The 21,031-nt window shown below is 52.0% G+C and overlaps 9 protein-coding genes across 9 annotated transcripts; 5 read left to right on the plus strand and 4 right to left on the minus strand.

The window, feature by feature from the left end:
- Positions 1–200: 200 nt before the first annotated feature.
- Positions 201–5,159, plus strand: BDZ99DRAFT_544903 (uncharacterized protein; the record flags this gene model as incomplete). The annotated part of the gene is made up of 4 exons (XM_033726825.1): positions 201–762; positions 955–2,246; positions 2,520–3,432; positions 3,595–5,159. The coding sequence occupies 4 exons, from the start codon at positions 201–203 to the stop codon at positions 5,157–5,159; spliced, it is 4,332 nt and encodes a 1,443-aa protein (XP_033571348.1).
- Positions 5,160–6,853: 1,694 nt separating this feature from the next.
- Positions 6,854–7,243, minus strand: BDZ99DRAFT_467443 (uncharacterized protein; the record flags this gene model as incomplete). Its single annotated transcript, XM_033721021.1, is given in 2 exon segments — positions 6,854–7,154; positions 7,168–7,243. A coding segment is annotated over 1 exon segment (196 nt), but the record flags the coding sequence as incomplete, so codon positions are not given.
- A 513-nt stretch (positions 7,244–7,756) lies between these two features.
- BDZ99DRAFT_451982 (uncharacterized protein) lies at positions 7,757–8,887 on the minus strand. The gene is made up of 3 exons (XM_033718245.1): positions 8,834–8,887; positions 8,228–8,768; positions 7,757–8,179 (listed from the first exon to the last, which is right to left on the minus strand). The coding sequence occupies exons 2-3, from the start codon at positions 8,485–8,487 to the stop codon at positions 8,095–8,097; spliced, it is 345 nt and encodes a 114-aa protein (XP_033571350.1). The 5' UTR covers positions 8,488–8,768; positions 8,834–8,887; the 3' UTR covers positions 7,757–8,094.
- A 457-nt stretch (positions 8,888–9,344) lies between these two features.
- Positions 9,345–10,787, plus strand: BDZ99DRAFT_511634 (uncharacterized protein; the record flags this gene model as incomplete). Its single annotated transcript, XM_033724559.1, has 2 exons — positions 9,345–9,364; positions 9,992–10,787. The coding sequence occupies 2 exons, from the start codon at positions 9,345–9,347 to the stop codon at positions 10,404–10,406; spliced, it is 435 nt and encodes a 144-aa protein (XP_033571351.1). The 3' UTR covers positions 10,407–10,787.
- BDZ99DRAFT_397834 (uncharacterized protein) lies at positions 10,468–11,751 on the minus strand (the record flags this gene model as incomplete). The annotated part of the gene is made up of 3 exons (XM_033716065.1): positions 10,468–10,887; positions 10,948–11,428; positions 11,480–11,751. The coding sequence occupies 3 exons, from the start codon at positions 11,749–11,751 to the stop codon at positions 10,468–10,470; spliced, it is 1,173 nt and encodes a 390-aa protein (XP_033571352.1).
- Positions 11,752–12,378: 627 nt separating this feature from the next.
- Positions 12,379–13,349, plus strand: BDZ99DRAFT_397950 (zinc finger protein; the record flags this gene model as incomplete). Its single annotated transcript, XM_033716071.1, has 2 exons — positions 12,379–12,768; positions 12,846–13,349. Coding segments are annotated over 2 exons (894 nt in total), but the record flags the coding sequence as incomplete, so codon positions are not given.
- Positions 13,350–13,471: 122 nt separating this feature from the next.
- BDZ99DRAFT_491192 (uncharacterized protein) lies at positions 13,472–15,092 on the minus strand (the record flags this gene model as incomplete). The annotated part of the gene is made up of 2 exons (XM_033723089.1): positions 13,472–14,146; positions 15,069–15,092. 2 exons carry the CDS (start codon positions 15,090–15,092, stop codon positions 13,472–13,474), a joined length of 699 nt encoding a protein of 232 aa, XP_033571354.1.
- A 1,345-nt stretch (positions 15,093–16,437) lies between these two features.
- Positions 16,438–16,998, plus strand: BDZ99DRAFT_481215 (uncharacterized protein; the record flags this gene model as incomplete). The annotated part of the gene is made up of 1 exon (XM_033722379.1): positions 16,438–16,998. One exon carries the CDS (start codon positions 16,438–16,440, stop codon positions 16,996–16,998), a length of 561 nt encoding a protein of 186 aa, XP_033571355.1.
- Positions 16,999–18,694: 1,696 nt separating this feature from the next.
- On the plus strand, positions 18,695–19,999 carry BDZ99DRAFT_467446 (uncharacterized protein). The gene is made up of 2 exons (XM_033721022.1): positions 18,695–19,005; positions 19,067–19,999. The coding sequence occupies exons 1-2, from the start codon at positions 18,786–18,788 to the stop codon at positions 19,879–19,881; spliced, it is 1,035 nt and encodes a 344-aa protein (XP_033571356.1). The 5' UTR covers positions 18,695–18,785; the 3' UTR covers positions 19,882–19,999.
- The last annotated feature ends 1,032 nt before the right edge of the window (positions 20,000–21,031 follow it).

The following is a 21,031-nucleotide window of genomic DNA, read 5'->3' on the forward strand; positions in this document are numbered from 1 at the left end:
GGGTATCTACCTTGGCCCACGGCGCCCGGGCCCGGCGCGGCCCTTCCGCCCAACGGCGCACGAATGGAGTTTAGTACCTACATTTACCCCGCTATCCCCCTCCTCGCCGCTCCTGGCAGCCACGACCTTGATATGCACATGTATGGATGCAGAAATTTGCTTCCGGTCTATTTCAACACCTTGCCTCGACGCTTGAAGAGATGCCCCCGCCTCCAACGGTCGAACAAGATCCCTTGACCAACCCAGGAAGAGAGGACCCTGACAGCGGTGACGAGCTTGACGATTTTGATAATGCCAGCGACATCATCGCGATCATCGAGCAAGAAGATCCCGAGCCCCGAGAGCCATCATCCGAGGATGATGGTCGTCGAGCGGCCATTCTACATCGAGCTGGAAACGAGCTGCTATGGCTGTGTCGCCACGAATCGGATGAACGTGAACGTGATCTTGCTGAAGCTGAACAGGAAACTGACAATTCCGTTGTTTCCGATACGACAGCGTCAAGCACAGCACCAGATCCCATTTCCAGCGTTGAAGTCCTCTCAAGACACTTCTCTTGCCTGGCCCTGCCTGAGCGCCTAGACAAAGCCACCCAGCTTCTCAAACGAGCTGCTGAGGGCACTGCCCCCGAAGACCGGTGGGACAAAATGCGTCGCCTTCGGGACTTCGGCTTAGCGCTGGGAGACAAGTACTATACGACGTTCTCCATCAATGACATCGATGCCGCCGTCGAAGCCCATCGTCAAGTCCTCGATCTCTTACGTGATGAAGACGATGACATCGACGAGATGACTTCACTGGCAGACCTTGGCTATGCGCTGAAGGCTCGATTGAAGCATCGAGACACAGAACTCTCTTGGGATATGGAAGGCGGCGCAAAGGACTTGGAAGACGCCGATGCTATGGCCAGCTTGTTCCTGCTCGCTGCTCAACTAATCCTCAAAGGCGATCCAGACCAGTCCTACCAAGCAAACCAGGCGATCTACCTGAACAATCACGGGTATGCGCTGTTCTGGAAGTTTCGGCGTATCTCGCACCTACGAGACCATCTCGACGCAGGCATGAAAGCGTTCGAGGATGCGGTGGTGGTCGATGCAACAACCACGAATCCAGAGCGGCTCTCGCTGCTCTCAGATTTGGCCGATGCCGTAGGCGAGAGATTCCAGATGACGACCTCGGAAGAAGACCTTGAGAAGCTGGCAGCCACGGTCCGAGAGATCACTGGAATGGCTGCCGCCGAAAACGCTACCAAAGCCGTGTACCTGAACCGGCTAGGGAATGCATATCGCATGCTCTTCGACGTCACAAAGTCCATCGGGCACTTGGACAATAGCATCCAAGCATACGACTCAACACTTCTGCTCTCTCCTGAGGACGACGTTGGCCGAGAAATCCCGTTGTCCAGCCTGGGCATGGCACACTTTGCCCGTTACGAGGGACTCGGCCTTCCAGAGGATCTGGACAAGGCAATCGGCGCATTGCAGCCAGCTGCTGCGCTGGCCGCTGCGAGCGACCAACAACTGTACGGGGAGATACTGAACATCCTGGGCATTGCACTACGAGTACACTTCGAGCTGACTGGAAATCTCCATGTCAGCTCGCTGCACAAGGCCATCGAGACGAACAGAAGACTGCTTGATCACCTGGGCCACGCCAAAGGCCGAGAGCAAGACGAGGGCAAAACGCAAGAGCGCGCAGCGACCTTGAGCAATCTAGGTGCATGCCTCCAGACTCAATTCGATGGGAATGGTCTGCCAGGCACCCTGGAGGAGGCCATCGCCGTTCAGCGGCAGGCTATCGACCTGTCGCCGACGACTGATTCTTCAAGATCAGTGAGACTTGCTGGCTTGGCAGAATCCTACAGAAGGCGTTATGATCTGTTGGGCAAGATCGAGGACGTAACCGCTGCCATACAACTCGGCAAGGAAGCCATTGCTGTCACGGGACTGGATATGCTATTTCCCAACGAGTTCCCGTTGATGCTCACCAACCTTGGCCTGGCCTTGGTCAGGCGATATGAGGTGCTCGGCGTTGTCGAAGATCTCGAGGAATCGATGGAATATTGCAAATCGGCAGAGGAAGCGTCGCGCGACAAGCCTACGGTGCATCCCCTCTGCCGCAACAACCGCAGTTACTGCATGATTGCGAAGTTCTATCACTCAGGAGCCGTGGTAGACGTGAACGAAGCGGCCATCGTGTCTAAGAAGGCCATGGACCTGGCCTCGCACGATCAGCGACTTCTGCCAGTGGCTCAGAACAACTTCTGCCGGGCCTCAATCGAACAACTTCACCTGGGAATATCCATTGAGGTCGGTCTGGACAAGATCCTGACCATGACAAACGAAATGCTCGCGTCGATCCCGCCTGGACATACGAACAGAGCACTTGCGTTGAGTTGCCACGCAATGGTTCGTACCGAAGTTTTCGAGCAGACCGGGTCAGTAGACGACCTGGGACTCATGGTCCAGTCTCTCGAAGACGCTGTCACGGAGTCGAAGTTCCATAACCAGATCACCCAGGCCACACACCTCAGGGATCTGGCTGAAGTGTTGGCCACGAGATTCGAATGGATGGGCAAGCAGAGCGACTTGGACAAAAGCATTGAGAGCGCGAGCAGATCCATGGAGCAGATCCCTGAAACGCATCCGCAATACGCGTTGCATCTCACCACTCGCGGAAGGGCACTCATACAGCGTGCAGTTCATACCAGCTCAGCCCGCGACTTCAACTCTGCCATAGACCTCCTCCAACAGGCGGGACAACGCCTCACAGAGAAACATCCCAAAAGAAGTGCATGCTTGAACAATCTTGCCACGGCTCTCGGCCTGAGGAGTTTGCTGATAGGGACGACGGACGATCTCAACGCGGCTGTCCAGGCTGCGATGACTGCAACAAAGGCCTTTCCTGGCGACTTCCCCGGCAAAGCTGTCTGCTTGACCAATCTGGGACAGATCCTCACGCAGCGATTCTCGAGAGCAGGATTGGACGACGACATTGATATTGCGGTCGAGTGCCAATCGAAAGCGCTAAAGCTGACGGCTAAGAGTCACTGGCGCTACATCACCATTTTGGAGAATCTCTCCTCTGCGCTGCTGATGCGATTCCAAAAGCGCCACCACGCGGAAGACGCGAAGAGCCGCACTGAAGACTCGAGAGGAGGCCCCATGGAAGATTTGAAGGAGGCGGTTAAGCACTCCAGACAGACCCTGGAACTGTCCCCAGAGACGAGTCCGGAGCGGGCGCGATATCTGGCAAATGCAAGCAGAGCGCTACTGGCATTGGCAAAGTCCGATCATTCCTCGAGCGTCGAAGATCCGTCCGCCGCCAATGGTAACTTGGACGAAGCTATCACGTACAGCAAGGAAGCAGCACGGCTGTCGGTTGGTGATGAGAGCCAATCCAGACCAGAAATACTGCTCAGCTACGCGTCGTGTTTGGCAACGCGGTTCAAGCAGAGCAAGAAACTATCGGACAGGCAAACTGCAGTAGACGTCCTTGGAGAGGTTCTAGACTCTCCAAGGTTCCCTATCGGCCGCCGAGTCATCGCAGCAGTCTCAGCAGCCGATATCCTCTACCTAGACGATGTCAAGACAGCGAGCCGCATGCTCTCTCAAGCTGTAGAGCTCTTGCCAAGGGTCATATCCCGAAGCCTCCTTCGAAGTGATCAGCAGTTCATTCTTTCTCAAATTCCTGGACTTGCAGCAGACGCTGCAGCTCTCGAGATGCGTGTGAACAAGAGGGCTGATGAGGCCGTCCGCTTGTTGGAACTCGGACGCGGCGTCATTGCCGGTCTCTACATCAACGAGCGTTCGGAGACCGCAGATGTGGAAGAGGCCCATCCGGAGCTCGCCAAAAGGTTCAGGGACGTCCAAGAACGTCTCGACAGATCAGAGGAAGACGTCCTGCTGCCTGATGTCAGATCCTTTCTCCAATCCCAGGCCGCCAGGAGATATGACGCAGTCCAAGAGTTTGACCGCATAGCGGCGGAGATTCGAGAACAGCCAGGCTTCGACCGGTTCCTACTTGGCCCCGCCCCAGACGAGCTCACGGCTTTGGCGGTAGAAGGGCCCATTGTCTACTTCAACGTCTCACGCTACGGTAGTACCGCCCTCGTCATAACAGAAGAGAAAATCCACGATCTTCCCCTTGAACGGCTGCGGTACGACGACGTCGTGGCGAAGGCAGAAAAGCTCAGCGATATCAGAGACAACGACAGTCTTGTCACACGACGAGTCAACAACGTGGCTTTAGGCAAGATTCTGCAGTGGCTGTGGGATAATGCTATAGAGGAAATTCTCCACTTCTTGAACTTTACTAAGGTGCCGGAATTCGAGGAGAAGTGGCCGAGGATATGGTGGATTCCCGTGGGACTGCTTAGTCTGTTCCCGATTCATGCTGCGGGACGTCAGAAATTGGGTCTGGCCGCACTGGACCGTGTCATATCGAGCTATGCAACGACAGCCAGATCGCTTGCCCTCTCGCGAGAGAGAATCTTGGCTCTTGACAAACAGAAGTCCAACGGGGGCGAGGCTCCTCAGCCTCTAGAAGCATGCCTGGTGAGCATGAAAACGACTCCTCAGCGAACGGATCTCATCCACGCGGAAGCCGAGATCCAAGCCATCGCCGAGCTACTCCCCATCCCAAAGACAGTCTTGGCCCAGCCGACAAAGGAGCAGGTCCTGGAGTCCCTTCGGCGCTGCTCGATCGTCCACTTTGCGTGCCACGGCGAGATGCACGCGAACCCGTCCCTGAGCCGCATCCTCTTCAGCGACTGGGAGGACCACCGCTTCTCCGTGCACGACATGGCCGGGACGAACCTCGTCCGACAGGCAAGGCTAGCCTATCTTTCTGCCTGCCACGCCGGCACCAGCAGAGACATGTTTCTGCTCGACGAGGCCATGCACATGACTGGCGCGTGCCAGCTGGCTGGGTTCCCTGCCGTCGTCGGTACGCTCTGGAAGGTGTTGGACGAATACGCACCGGCCGTCGCCCGTGACGTCTATGCGAGGATATTAGACCAGGGCGGCTCGTTGGACGTTCGTCGAACGGCGCAGGCCTTGCATTTTGCCGTGCGTGGCGTCCGGTCGCTTTCGGAGAGAGGGCCAAGAGCCAAGCCCAATCCGATTGCTTGGGCTCCGTATATCTATGTCGGTGTATGACACTCCACATAGGGGGAGGAGGATTTCATGTCCCCTGACCAAAATGGACGCAGCATAGAGGCTTGATTATGATTACCCATTCCCCTGCCTACGTGAAATCTGCGCCCGGTCTACATCCAGAGACATCCAGCAGCATCGTACTAACATATAATAGCGCCTGTATCAATATTCCGGGGTCTTGAGAGCTTCTTATATAGCTTTCTTGAGTCCTAGACGAATCTACTCAGAAGCATACAAGACAAAGAGAAATGTTTCTGTTCTGTAGGTCTCACCCTCCTTATAACCTGTCCTCCTGTGCCCATGTTTCCGCAAGCCACGCTGTTAATGTCGCTTCAGTGATCTGATCTCATGTGGAGATTGGTCTCCCGCTGTTTGTCACATCTCCTGCATCTTCCACATTGTTTTTGAGGTTGATTGAAGACACAATCCAACCGCGTCAATAGGCCACCGAAGACCGTCGAGAACACTTGGGACGGGACAGCATTTCCGTCGACCAACGTACAAGGGCTATCTCCGAAAGATTGAGTTTTCACGCTATGTTTCAGATTCCATCTTCCGTGGCGATGATGGGGTCTCGCATTAGTGAGATCTAAACACCCATGGGTTATAGTGCGGCCCACTGGCTTACGGGGCTTGTGAAGCCGCCTCGAATATTCAGCAACGAAACTACAACCTTAATTGCTTCGCCGCGCATAGCTTTCTACAATTTTACGATAACTCTATGTTTGATTAAAGGTAAAAAGCCATCGCGGTTGACTTCGTAATAGTCTTAGTGATATATAGCTGCGGGCCAGGAGTAGGACCTTAAATTATCAGCAGATTATAGATTTGGGGGAGGGCTAATCGTACGGGCGCTAGTACCTGTACACCCCCTTTTTAGTAGTTGTACACCCCCCTTTCTAGTAGTTGTACACCCCCTAAACCCCTGTCGTTTCACCGCCCTCTAATTGGCTCGGAGCACTGCGCCGGAGCTCCGGTTATTCACCTATACATCACGTGAGGCTATACGAATTGGCGTGCAGCCTTTCCGATTCGTGCAGCCTCGCCGATTTGTATAGCCTCACGTACGAGCTCATGTACGGCTATACGAATCGGCGTGAAATAGGCTGGCAGCATTCTGCTCTTCTGTAGCCTCACCGATTCGTGTAGCCTCACGTACGAGCTCACGTAGTATAAGTATAAGTCTAAGTCTAAGTATAGAATAGAAATTCTATTCTAGAAGTGCCTACGTGTCTACAAGTATGCCAAACCTGTCAAAACCTCACCTTATTACGGCTCCTTTGCATTGAGCCTAGCCCCCTCGCATCACCGCCTCCGCCTGCTCAATATCTCGGTCAATTTCCGCCTCAATATCTTCATCATACGTCGCAAGCTGACGTAGAAGCTCCTCTCGGCTAAGCCTCTGTGCTTAAGGATGAGGATGAGGCTGAGGCTGAGGCATAGGCTGAGGCGTAGGCTGAGTACTATCTTTCCTCTGAAGTGCCTTTTTCCGTGGTACCTTATCCTTTGCACCAGGCGGCCGGCCGCGCTTCTTAGCTGCAGGTGCAGCCGTAGGTGTAGCTGTAGGCCGCTGCTGTATGCGCTGCTGTATGCGCTGCTGTAGGTACTGCCGTAGGTGCTGCCGTAGGTACTGCCGTAGGTGCTGCCGTAGGTGCTGCTGTAGATGCAGCTGTAGGCCTAAGAAGGGCTGGATCAATACGAGAAAGATCAACCGGTGTAGCTGTCGACTGATAGGCATTCCGAGCGACAGGAGCTGGACGAGGGACTACAGAAATAGGCGGTGCTGGCGGCGGAGCTGTCGGCATGCGTCTTGGAGGTATGTATGCTCGTATGTCTACTCTGTCTGGTTTACTACGGTATTTTGCTAGGCCGTAGCCCTGCGCTGATGCGTGCGCTTGTAGAGCAATATGCGCTTCCTCTGCTGTAGGGTAGTACGCCAGCCGTGGCGGCTGGAGGGCCATGGTGAGTGAACTGTTAAGGTGGAGGAGGAGGATGAGGATGAGGACGCAATTGCTTGTGTACACGCCGCATTTGGAGAGAGCATTTGGAATTAGTGAGCGAGTTAAGCGAGCGAATCGGAGGCTATGGAGTAGCCCTCTAAGCCAATTACAAGGCGGTGAAGCAACAGGGTGTGCGTGGAGTGAAAAGGGGGTGTGCGCGGAGTGATTAGGGGGTGTGCGTTTATCCCTCCCCGAGTAAAATACCTAAACAAAAGATTTATTGCAGTATAGGGGGTTTTGCGCCACCTAGGGGGGGACATTACGGCGTTATCGCATAATTTGTAGGGTGCCTCTTCTTAGGAGCATCGTAAGGCGCATCTAATACAGCTCCACCATCGACTTCCCGTTAATCGTAGTAGCCATAGGTTAGTAGTATTATGCGTATAGACCTCACTAGTACGTTGATAAGATAATATCAGCCCTATGGCTGCCGTCCGAGGCTGATTCATGCAGCGTGGCGACGCCGACCGGTACTTTCCGATCGAAGAGATGACGATCCTGGCTAGCGCCGAACGCCGTTTTAGTTTTAGACGTAATAAAACTTTTCTGTCAGCAGGCCAAGCCAATCCTGTGGCTGAATAGGCAACAGTGTGAGAACGCCCGCATGACAAGTTAGCGCCCGTATCTTCAACGAGCGTGCCATGATTTTTACCGTTGTTGCTCAGCAACATCTTTCTAAATCTATATAGATCTACGTAACTCAACATGTGCGACATCTAGATTACAACGTATGCCAATTGTCGCCGGATCCCTCAACATCAAGTACGGGGTGACTATCTTCGATGTGCAGCAGCACGAGCTCGTCCGAACCAACAACTTTGTATGCCTCCAAGTGGACAGCTAAGGGACTTACCATTGTCCCTTGATCCTCAAGATACGAACGTGGGCGGAGAGTGTCCTACGTGCAATGCACGATCGCCATCCAATTCTTCAGATTAAGATCGGTCGGTGCCCCATTTGATCCTCTCGCAGCGCACGCGAGCAAATTTACACGCAGCACCATTAAGCTTTTCGAATTCACTAACACATCGCTTAGTTTGAACTTCTGCGGGGGGTATGGCTACATACAATTCGTCTTTCTTTTCTACTTTGAAGACTTCGTATGCCATCTTGCTGTTGTCGATGGTTGGGTGCGATTTACAATGGATATCTAGAACGATATGCATCTTGGAAGATTCGTTAGGGGCCATCAAGTGAGAGTAGAAGTCGTTCTTCGGAGGTTCAGGGCCGTATAGCGCGAAAAATCGTTCATTTATAGCTGCTTCCTCCAGCTCGTGCTGAACGTGAAAACGAAGAACAACTCGCTTCGGGTCATTATTGGATTCCATCTTAACGGTGTGGCTTTGAGGCTTTGCAGCATTGCCAACTCCAGCACAAGATTCGTGTGTAGCTAGTTGTAGACGCAATGTAGATCCGGTAGCGCGCTGTGCAAAGGACGGTGGTAGGTTCGACGGTGGTAGGTTCGACGATGGTGCAGAAGGCGTCAACGTGTTGACGAATGATCAATTCGGATTTTAAACATCTACGATCAGGAGTCAGAGGTCGGCTGGCCGTTGGAGACGCTCTTCTGTGTACATTGACGGCGGTGGCCGGCGTCGGTTTGCGATAGCTGCAAAGAGTCAGCGAAATTGCTGCAAGAGTCAAACGATACTTCACCTTTGGAGGATGACCTACATCGTTACTGGATGAGACTCCGGAGTACCTGATGTTGGTTGTGAAATTGGTCCCTGCAGCGATGTTCTGACCGCCCGCATCCAGCCGCGGCGACACGGTGGCTGGGCCAACCCAAAACGCGGCTTGGCACTCATGATCGACCAGTCCGCGTCGCCGCCACGTCTTTGTCGCAATCTAGTTAATACAATTCAATACCAACAAGGGCCTCTCGCCAGACTGTGCCAAGGATTACGTTGCATCACAAGGCTTTGAACCCGCCCTTTGATCTACCCGGAGAAACTCTCGGAATCTACATTGTTAGGCTGAAATGGCTTTCTAGGCTTGAAACGATATTCTTCTATAATAGTGCCTTCTTCCTAGTATTCCGGTCATAGGAGACACCCTCTAATCGCGATTTAGCAGGGGTGGTTAAGCGAAGGAGCGAATGACGGCGTGAATAAAAATGTGAGGTGACCGGAGCACCTACAGTATATAGCCACCGGACAGGATGCAGATACATCCTCTCCGAATCATGCAGCCACCTGCACAGGCGTATGGCCTGCGAGACCTCTGCGAGTTACGTGCTCGCTTAGGCCGGGGTATACATAGCCCCAGGCCATGCATCACGATTCCTCAAGGATTCGTCTCTCAATACACGAAATCGTCAATTCCGTCTACGAGCTTCCTGCCGTGCACTCTTCCTTTACACTTAGCCACCGTTGAGGCTCTGCAAGCACCGTGCTACGGAGGCCGAGCCGTAGGAGCACCCACCAGGGCGCAGCCCATTACATATGGCAGTATCCAACCCTCTAGCTTTACGAACACGCCTATACGTCATCCTCAGCCCTATGGCGGCGATACGAGGATAATTCATGCAACGTCGCCACCCCTGTCAGTACCTTGCAGTTAAGCGATGCAAGTCTGGTCATTCCAAAACGCCATCAGCACGTCTCACGTAATAATTACTTGTAATCTAAGCCACATTGGCCATTAAGCCAAGCCTGTGGCTGGAAGCTATCCTAAAATAGATGGTGAGAAGCCATGTGATCATGATCGTCCGAAGTCCCCCGTTGAAAAGTCATGGAGCCCCACCCTGGAAGTTAGGCCGGAGCAGGCTACCGTTCCCCACCGCCAAACAAGACACGCTAGCGAACAGAGCATGACTACCTCAATCTCCAGCCCTTCTATTCCCTCTAAATTCGATGATGAGGTTGACGATGCTGATCCTGACCTCCCTCCCGACCACGTATGGGCTTATCCATGTAAGCTGCCTTCGTGTCCCGACTACGGCAAGTCCTGGGGCCTTCGAAGCAACTTCTTCCATCTGCAGGAGCAAGATTCACACAAAACAACAGCAATGACACTAGCCGCACGCCGTACAATTGAGAAAGAGTGGCGGTATACGACCGATCCTAACCTACCGCCTCGGGCAGCCCCAGATTTCCGTTCCCGAGAGGATCCAGACGAGCACGTGTGGGACTACAATTTCAGAGATGACACTGGGAAGGTGGTTACAGGCAGGGGCACGATGAAGCAAATGGAGATGCATAGGGCGTCACGACGCCGAGAAACGCAGGGAAGGCAGACAGCGTAGCCGCGGTCTTGCTGATGCGGTTGCGATAAGCCTTCGCTTTGTGTAGTAGCAAAATGACGCGTTATAACGCGACACGAGAATCGTAAAGGCATTTGCTTGATGGAAATAAGTGATCTAATGTTACTCTGAGAGGCTCTTGGTTGATGATGTATTCATAATCAATGTCATGATCCGCAGTGCGCTTCGCTGCTCTCTCCTCTTGCTTAGCGTACCTAGCGTCATCGCTTGACTGGATCTCTTCAGGAGGTGTTTCCGACCGTTTCCGCTTGTTAACGTTGTCAGCCAAGGATTCTTTGCGCAGTGCTCGCCGTACTTTGCTCTCTGCCGCATCAACATATCGGCAGAGCTGTATCCCAGATATGCAAATTTCTGCATCCTCATCTCCCAGTTCCTCCTCCGCAAGTTCTTTGCAGGTAAAATCGCTCAGGCGGAGCCGTAGGCCAGGGTGTTCAACAGGGTGTCCTTCATCGTCACGGAAAGCCTAGTACAAAAGTCAGACCATTAAGGACAGATCATAGTCATGAAGATGTAATTAGCCTACCTCATCAACGGCCTCTTCCACAGCTCGTAATTCATACCCACTCGCAGTCCTGAACAACTGGGGTCGCCAAATCGATAACGTTGCTTTGCGTGAGTCCTTGCCGTACTCAATGTCTAGGCCAACAACAACCCGTACGCTGGCGTCTGAATCTAGTAGATAGTTCTCGGCTAACCGGCGTAGGCGCGTTTTCTTCTGTGAGTACGCGACTTCAAGAATGACGCCCGGATATTGCGCATCGTCATGCCCGAATGACGCGTCTGGCTCGTACTTCGATTTGCTCGATGAAGCACTAGCAGCGAAACGTATTTCAGTCGATCGTGCTGGTTGCACTTTCTGCGCGAATCGAGCCTTCCTGTCTGATCCGCTACGTATTGCTTTCAGTTGGCTCCGAATGTCATCCTCCACTGCGTCGATGAAGCGTTCGTGTATTTCAGTGGGCATGCAAACAACTAATGTGCACTTGTCTCCGTCGTAGTCATACCTGCCAAAGTCCTCTGTCAGTTGGGGTTCGCGGTCTCTGAGGTCCACTAACCGTATCTTGTCTTCCACGTATCCCGAAAGCACATCGTCTTGCTGGAGCGTCATCTCTATCTGGTCGTACTCTCCTTGTGCAAGCTCAAATTCTTTCCACGGCTCTCGCCCAGTGTCCCTTCCCGCTTGGATTTGTCTAAACTGCGCGATAACGCGAGGCGCCTCCGTGAATGGCTTCTTGTCGGTCAGCGGAGGCGTCAGAGGCTGGTTCGTAGACCTTGAGGGTGGCGTGACGTGTCGATGCTGCGTTATATCCGCCTGCGATGTTGCCATAGCTGTATGCTATGCTGCATCATGAAGTTGTTCGATAGCCGTCGCTCTCGCGCAAACTGACGGATCGTCCGAGCGCTGGGCTCTTCGGTTGACTCAGCAGCAGCGCCACGTAATCAGAGAGCCAATGACATGACTGTGGCTAAGGCGGTGAGCCACGGCTATTGGACTTCGGGCTAGAAATCGCTTTTGCACGACTGCAACTCTCCGTTTTCGCATCGATTGCATTCCGGTGATGCAGGCTCATCGGTAAGCTCAATGACGCATCGTCGTCACATACTCGGAACGATGTGAGCTGTACCTCGCCCTAGCATTCCAGCATTATGACTAGCTGCCAACTCCAAAGCTACGGACGGCCCAGGGGACGGCGCCTGCAACGATAGACTTGTGCTTGGCTGCTGGCGCGAGCGCCGCCTTTCATTCGCTCTGAATCACAAACGGCCCCGCACTCCGCGCTTGTGGTGGCACAGTGATGAGGCAGCGACACTTATCTTGTGCTGTCCCGCCGGCTGTCCTGTAGACCAACCTTTACTGATCCTGGAGAATCCATGATTTCACCATTTGTTATCGTCAAATCTTAACACACTGACCCTTAAGGACTAGCTCAAGATGTACTATGACGATGAGTGAGAAACATGCGGTCGCGAGTTTGGCAGCCAGCTAGCTGCTATCCAGCATATGAATGCACTTAACCATTGGGGCCTACGATACGAATGCGACACTTGCGATGGCGAGTTTCGCAGCCAGCTAGCTGCTATCCAGCATATGAATGCACTTAACCACTGGGCCCCACGATACGAATGCGACACATGCGATCGAGAGTTCTTTACCCAAAGCTCGGCAGATCAGCACATGGACGACACGGGGCACCGGGAGCCTCAGTTCGAGTGCGAGACCTGTAGTAAGAGATTTCATACCCAATTGTCCGCCAATCAGCACATGGACGCTGTAAATCACCACAAGCGACACCACTGCCACGATTGTGGCAAAGCATTTCAGAGTGAGAATGCCTTGAACATGGTATGTTCTTCATGCACACCTTAGTGCTTACTTGTACCTTCTTTCTCAAGTCCAGAGATGTTACTGACTATCGTAAGCACCTCAACTCGAGCACTCACCGCGGCAAGAACGTTGCGTGCCCCTTCTGTCAAGCAGCTTTTACCACGGCCAGCGGTGTTTCGCACCACCTTGAGACTGGCTCATGCCCGCGAGCCAAGAACATCAATCACCGCACAATTTTTCAGGCTATCAGTCAGCGCGACCCCAGCGGCTTATTGACGAATAAGCTGCTTACCTACCCCGACTCCGACATACAGAACATTGCAACAAATGCGACTTGGAACGGCTCCAGCTACGAGTGCTACCTCTGTCACCGAGAGCATCACACTCTTCAAGCACTAAACCAACATCTGAATTCATTGGTCCACAGCGAAAAGCTATATCGTTGCCCGAACCGCAGCTGCAACGGCCAATTCGTAAGTTTAGCGGCGCTTTTCAATCACCTCGAAAGTGAGAGCTGCAAGTTTGTGCGATTCGAGAAGGTTCAAAAGCATGTCCATAATCTCATCACGGGACGACAGAAGCTGCTCAGCTTTGCGTAAGCGCACTGTAGCATCTCTAAGAAGAATTTACGTAGGGATTATCATTAGATCCGTACGTCGGAAGGCATTGCTTCGCCAGCAACATCTAATTAGCAATCCAATATCACAGCTCTTCTTCTCTGCTACCACGTTTGCGCCACTGCGGCTCTCCAAGGTTCTAGTGCCGTCTCATCCTCCGCATGTGCCACTGTGGATAGCGGTGGCTCTGGCCCTTTGCTGGTTCGCGCTGCCTTGATCTTTGGCTCTGGAGCACCTACTTCTTGCTCACCTTCCGCAACCTGTGTTTCGCTTCTTCGCACCACCTTGGCCGTTGGCTCTGCCACATCTACCCCCGACGCAGCGCTCTTCCGCTTTCGACCGCGTGTTTTCTTACCCGTGGCAGCTTCCTCTGCCTCTAGTGCAGCACTCGCGACATTCTTAGCCTCTTTGGCAGCCTTCTTAGCCTCTTTCTCAGCTTTCTTAGCCTCTTTCTTAGCCTTCTTGGCATCTTTCAAAGCGCGCTCCGCTCGTGCCTTTTCGAGGTCCTCATAGGTCATCACCTTTGCTATCCTTAGTACTCCTTGGTCGGCTGCTCGGCGAGCTTTGCCTTCGTTGTTACTTTTGGCTAAGAATTGATTTCGGTCATAAAGGAGTGCAATTTTGGCAAGATATGTCTGGGCGGCATTCGTCACCTTCTGATGGAGCCTAGCCTTATGCTGGCTGCTCGCTTCGTCATCAGGGACCCGTTTGATCATATCAAGTAGCGATGTCAGAGCCTCTCCTGATCTTGGCGTTGCAGGCGTAGGCAGTGCTTCATACTCCGCACGAGACTCCACCCTCAGCTCATCAACGTTCGGAATAGTGGGTTCGGCGGAAGGTTTTGGTAATTTTGAGAGGACCCTATCAAGGTTGAATGGAAACAAACCACTTCCTCTCCATGCTCCGAGAATGTTCCTCTTAGTGAACGACCTTTCCTTTGCAGGGCTATACACTCGGGGTGCAGCAACCTAGGATCAGCAACTCATACGGTTCACTGTGGTGCTTCCTTGCTGTCAAAGGAAGGGAGTGGCTTTCCTTGGCGCCTAACTCATACGGTTCACTAGGTGTCCCTTACTCTCCCTTTCTCTTCCTTACGAAGTTGTGGTGCTTCCTTGCTGTCAAAGGAAGGGAGTGGCTTTCCTTGGCGCCTTCCTTGCTGCCGAGGCCTTGGCACCAAGGGAGCGCCCTAAGGGATAGTTCATCTCGCTCCTCTATATAGTCCGCCTTTACGGCATCTACAATACGACAGAGTTCACATCAATTTCAACCTGAGTTACACAGTGGTTCTCGCTACGCAGTGGGGGATACTAATGATGATCTATCGTATTGAGCAAAATAGATCTTAGCATCACGTGAAACCGACGTGCGTGCTTCACCATCCTTCTAGTTCATGTCCGTTATCACACGCCCGTTTCGACCTATATAAGTCCCGGTTCTAGTCCCTTAAAACGTCCAGTATTAAAATGGCACCTTCCTTACTCGAGCTAGCATGGCGCTCGTTGAAGAAACATGGTATACCCACATGCAAAAACGTTGACTACGATTACGTGTCCACGCCTTCCATGCAGGAACGACGACGAAGAGAACGGTGAGTATATGGCTTACACTTCTCGTCCCAACAGCTAACCCACCGGCATTTTTGTTTTCATGAAACTACTTAACTAAGAGCCGGGTAATGCCATCCTCTCAATACAATGGAACCGCGGCTTCCGGGAAGGTGGCCATGTCGATAGCCCTGCCTTGCTCCTCTCTTCTAGTCCAAAGCCTACATCTTAGAGTCTCCGGTTGTGCTTGTTGGTAAATTTTTCAGTATATCGATAGCGCTGTCATTGTTGTCCTCTTCTGGTCCAAAGTTGTCACGGGACAAGGTGATGAATTAGAAGATGAGGGTATATGCACGAGATGTTTTGCGCCTGCAATAGGCCTCACAGCTCTTCCCTGACACGAACGCCTTTGGAAGACTTGAGCGTTGAGAAGCTTGTATAAGCTCAGAGCTTAAGCTTACCATCTAGCTTGACGGGCGATAGAGGAGGCGATGCCAAGCAGGTGAGAGTCTCGGCGGTGATAGAAGAGTCTCGCTGGTGATATTAGTTCAAGCTCTAGAGATAGATAGTGATAAACACGAACAACCAACAAAGGTAAAGTAGCATCCATGAACAAGCGAAAGCAACTGAAGTAGTCATGGTGCAGATGCTGCCCTTAGTAGCTTTCCATAGGTGTCAGGCCTTGGACGGCCTTTTCCTTTGTTCTGCAAGCGACATTCACCTGTAGTCACAAGACGTCACGTGGTCACGTGACCGTCAGGCGGGCGCACTAGCAGCTAGCGCCAAACGCGCCAGGAACCTACTTCTGGCGGCTGCACCCTTGCCCCTCTTCTCTCTTTGTATCACAACTTCCATAGCATAGCAATGCAACCCTTTCTAATTGCTGTTTGCCTATCGGGTCCTCACACTTTGTGATACCTCCCACAACGTCCACTGTCCTCGCGAGGACCACATCCAGCAATCCAAGCCACTCAGAAACTCAGTTCACCGTTTCACCTGTTGCGACAGGTCGCCATCGCTATGACGGACCTAAAGAAGGGCGTCAACTCTACAGATCTCCGTCGTGCCTCATCAGGCACATCAAGCAAAGCTATAGAAGCGTCCAGCTCTACAGGACAGTACCCAGGAGCCGCCGGCAAGCAAGCAGCAATGCCGCCCTCAAAGTCTAACCCACCGTTGCTTCCCGACCCTTCTACATTCCCTACTTCCGCTTCCATGCCTTCCGAGAAGCATCAGAACGCCGAAAACAACTAATAAGAGAGGACTCGGGTTGTAACAGCTACAACCTAGGATCAACAACTCATACGGTTCACGGTCACCTACGGACAGCGTGGCGAGGTCCTTTGTTCAGCTACACCAGAGTCCTCTCAGCTGGGTCCGTTCCTTTCAGCTGGCCTCTATTCAGCTGAGCTGATAGACCTAGGGGGTGGGCCATTTCCTATTAGTATATATTCGGCCCGTACGGCCACGACAATACAAGCAGAGTTCACATCAACTTCAACCTGAGTAGAGGGAGGGACCAGGACATGGGTGAATCCGATAATGAAGGATTGTCCGGTGATGTGGAAGCAGAAGGGGATTTCACCAACAACGTTACTATTGTAGCGTTTGAAGATCAAGTACCTTGTAAGTTTCCTGGCATAAGCTCCCGTGCATGGAGCTACAACCTTGATATAAACCTCCGGGAGGAAGCTGTTACCTCTCAATACGACAAAGCAGTTACCCTCTCACGCGAAACCAGGCCTAGGACAGTGTGCAGGAACATCATTAAGGGAGCCAAGATGGTAAACCCGGACCTTGTTCTAAAACCCGGAGCAGAGGAAGAACTTAAGAACAGTTTAGGAGATTTCAATGCAATGATCTCCTTTGCCCAAGCATACCCAGCTGAAACAACCCATCTCTTCAACAGCATCACGCCGTTAGCCTTTGCTTTTGTTAACGACCTGTCAGAAGTAAAGTTCTTCAAAAAAGCACCTTATCTACTTCCACCACCTCAACACCAACTTTGGCCGCCTCTGGCGCCAGTGGGCCAGTATCTGCGCTATGGTCCAAGTACTAGAGGAAGAAGCAAAGGAACAGAAGGTTGAATACAAGTCCTTGCAAAAGGAGTATGACAACGTAGTGGCCATTTTCCGAAAATATAAGGGCGGACAAGTCCAGCAAACAAAGGAAAAGGCCGTCCAAGGCCTGACAATAGGTGACAGAAGGTTGCGTGAAGCCTCAGGAACTTGTGAGCATAAACGACGAGAAGGTTAAGTTCGAAGAGACAATCTGAAACTCTGGCCCGAACAGAGGTCGCATCTGGCGCTGCCTAGGAAGCCCGGTGATACGAAAAGAAAAGGGCGGGTGATGATTTAGCTCGTCCTTCGGAAAAGTGGCTAAGGACAGCGTTTGAAATGACTGAGACGGACGATGGACTGTTATAACCTAGACCCCGATATGACGAACGCTGACGACGAGAACGCTTCCGATAAGCGATTGAAGACAGGCCTTGAAGTTACTGAGAAGGACCTAGATGCTTTCATGGCAACTCTAGGCCCGGCTATGACTAGTGCTCGCATCGAGGTACTCAAACTCAACCGCCAAATCCGAGCAGAGGCCGACCCCCGAGCCACGGAAGAGTGAAGACAGGTCTTGAAGTCACCGAGAAGGGACCTAGATGCTTTCATGGCAACTCTAGGCCCGGCTACGACTAGTGCTCGCATCGAGGTACTCAAACTTAACCGCCAAATCCGAGCAGAGGCCGACCCCCGAGCCACAGAAGAGGAAAGCTACCGAAACCAGAAGTCTTTGGTCAAGCGGCCGAGCACAGCATCACCGCACCGCCTAGACTGCGCCAGATCTTAATTGCTGGTGGAAACTCGAGGATTTTATAAGATAGATTGAATTGAACATAAGTTTATATTGAACTAAATGAGTGAGTTTATATATTTGAGAATCAGGAAAGTAACGGGACTACATTAGAGGTACTCCGTACGCTGAGATCGTAGCTCGCAGGCCCCTAGTTGTAAAGCCGTGTCCCGCGAGCCCTCCAAAGGTGTGTTCGGATAATAGTGGAGTAATCAGCGGCTGGCTCTAAATGGCTAAGGCCTATAAAAGTGTATGAAGTAATGGAAAGAATAGAACTTTTCGAGTATATTTAATAGAGCAGTTTTATTTACATAAGTTGCAAAGAAACTAAAGTTCTACCTCCTTTATGGATGTCATTCTAGCATAGCTACGCACGACTGCACAAAACACAGTGCTTAATAAGTGTACCAACATTTTGAAGCACACTAATCTTGAATGCGTTAAAAATAATTGTAAACTTAGGTTGAAATTGATGTGAACTCTGTTGTCTTGTACATGCCGTAAAGGCGGACTATATAGAGGAACGAGATGAACTACCCCTTAGGGCGCTCCCTTGGTCGTTCCCTTGGCAGCAAGGAAGGCGCTCACTTGACAGTAAGGAAAGGCACTCCCTTCCCTTGACAGCAAGGAAGCACCACAACTCCGTAAGGAAGAGAAAGGAGTAAGGGATACCTAGGGAGGTGGTGTGCACGCAGGTGAACCGTATGAGTTGCTGATCCTAGGCTGCAACCCGAGTTGTAACCATACCGTCTTGACTAGCGTGATAGCTTGCTGAGCCACCTCAAACGGTGGTGGACGTTCAACAGAACTTAGTCCCACTCCTCACCTCCGGCTTAGCGCGGCTTAGCGTCACTAGCGTGGCTTGGCATGTTATAGTTTTTAAACTTTCTCTTGACCCGTGCTCTTTTAGAACGATCCACCTCACTCTTCCCTCTTCATCTCATCCATGTAGAGCCAGACCAAGCCAGAATCTGCAGCCTCTGCAGCCACGGAGAGCACCATCGACGGCAAGACCAAGCAGAAGATGAAGGAAGAGAAGGGTAAAGAGAAGGCGACCACGGAGAGCACCGTGGAGAGCGAGACCGAGCTAGAGCCTGCAGTCTCTGCAGCCACGGAGAGCACCATGGAGGACGTCGAGCGCTTCAGCACGACTACCCCATCTATGCCGACACTCGACTTCTTTCGCGACGGCGACAAAATTCTCAAGCGCTTCTCTCTGATCCCGAAGCTCGAAGGCCGTGGTGGTATGATCGTCCTCGTTCATTCTTATCTATGGGCTAATCATCGCTAACAAACTGGGATTAGTGGACAGCGCGGGACCACAGCAGCAGAGCTGCACGCCAAAGTTTCAGATGACGCTCCTCAATGGTCTGGCGGAGATACTCTCCTACTACTATCTCCCCGCCAAGAAGTTTGGCCCAAAGGATCGCCACATCCTCTTGACGATCTCAGTCTCCACCATCCGCCAAACCAAGCGCCTCAAGAACTGCGATACAATCTGGGTTAACCCCGCTCACCAGAAGGTTTTCTGCGACGCCGCCATGCCAATCTACTACAAACTCTGTAAGATGGCCTTAGCATGGAGCCGGTCTTCACATCCCTACCCACCCCAGGATATGCTCAAGCAAAAGACGTGGGCACAATATTTCGCACCCAAGGAGCCTCGCTCGCAGTCTATTCCCTATGTACAAACCCTCCCAAAGGGAGCCATTGCCATTCGAGACCAATGGTTGGCGACCCTCGACGTGGTGATGCGGAAGTCAACAGATATCAAGGACGGCGATTCCGAGAGCACCCGTGAATGGAAGGAAAAGCGTCGCAATGAGTACTACGATCATCTCCCAGATTTCAACGGAGGATATGAGGGAACTTCGCTTCAAGGAACGAAAGTGAAGGAAGTGGAGTCAATCGATGACGTTGAGAGCAAGGGTAGTAGTAGCGTTGGGTCACTGTATCACCTGAACAAGTTGGCCAACAAGTACAACCCGGGCCTCGAAGACTTGAACATGGGACCAGAAGAGGGATATGAAGACAGGGCCATTGACATGGTCATCTGGCCGAAAGCGGCGGTCTCCGGTGATGACGATCTGGGTGGATTCAAGATGGGTGAAGCTGAGTAAGTGCATATCAAACACTCAGTAGCGAGCGTTTGCCAAAGCAGACTGGAATTCAGGGAGCCTCCGGAGGGAAGCAAGGATTAATTTCTTACCTCCAATAATGAAGAGTTTTGAGGTCTCTCATGTCTTTGCTTTGCCGTGACCTTAGATATTTGGCACTTTAGCATGATGACTGATGGAACGCCTGTGAATCTGCCTAGGGACTCGAATACTCTGATTACCCGTAGGCAATGGTATGGATATGAGCCGCACCTGGGGGGGAGCAGAAACGGAAACAGTTCGGTGTTGAAGTTTAAGGAAGCGTGAATTAGGAGATTGTCGCTTTTGCATAGCACTAGGTCATGAGTCTCGACATACTTGATATACCCCTACACGGGTTGCAGTCTTGATCGCTCGATACCACCGTGAGGAGTAGCCCCACTAGCAGGTGTTCAGCCCGTCAAGAGGTAGCCTGCGGTCCACTGCATCGACATTTAGATCGTATTTTGAATTTGAAAAGCTATAAGTGCACCTCAGGTAGTGGAAAGAAAGAGTGCCCAAACTCAAGTCGCAAGAGTGTAAGTAGAACATTGATATAGACGACGAAAATGAAAAGTTTTGCGAGGAAATGACGGGATGCTAGATACCCCTGGGGGTAGCAGAGACGGAGAGAGCTGGATGTCAAAGTTTGGAAGATGTGAATTGGGTGATGTACGTAGGAGCATTCTAACTGGCTGCCACCCTCACACTGCCTTTACAGCCATCTGCTGTATATTGACCGAGTTCGGCATCGAAAACCTGCAATGACATGTTAGAACCTGACAAGACACTCTTAGACAAAGGAGCCAGTCACCTTTCCGTGTCCCAGTGTAAGTTGCGTGAATCCCTCTGGACATTGAGGGGGCGCTTGACAATCCGTCCAAAGGTGGCAAGCGCTATGTTATTCGCTTTCTGCATCGTAGCAAGCTTCTTCTTTGCAAAACCGAGGTTAGAATCGACATTGTCGCCAATGTCACGAAGCTGTTGGAGTTGGGTGCTGGTGAGCGATTTCAATGTGGAAGAATCGTCGAGATCCAATGCCCAGACCATTGTTCTGCCAAGGCAATGCTTGTTTGCAAAGTCTTTCTTCAACTGAAGCGTCTCTTCGTCGTCATATAAGACCCTATGTTATCAG

Source organism: Mytilinidion resinicola (genome assembly GCF_010093595.1).
Source record: "Mytilinidion resinicola strain CBS 304.34 unplaced genomic scaffold BDZ99scaffold_22, whole genome shotgun sequence".
Taxonomy (NCBI): domain Eukaryota; kingdom Fungi; phylum Ascomycota; class Dothideomycetes; order Mytilinidiales; family Mytilinidiaceae; genus Mytilinidion; species Mytilinidion resinicola.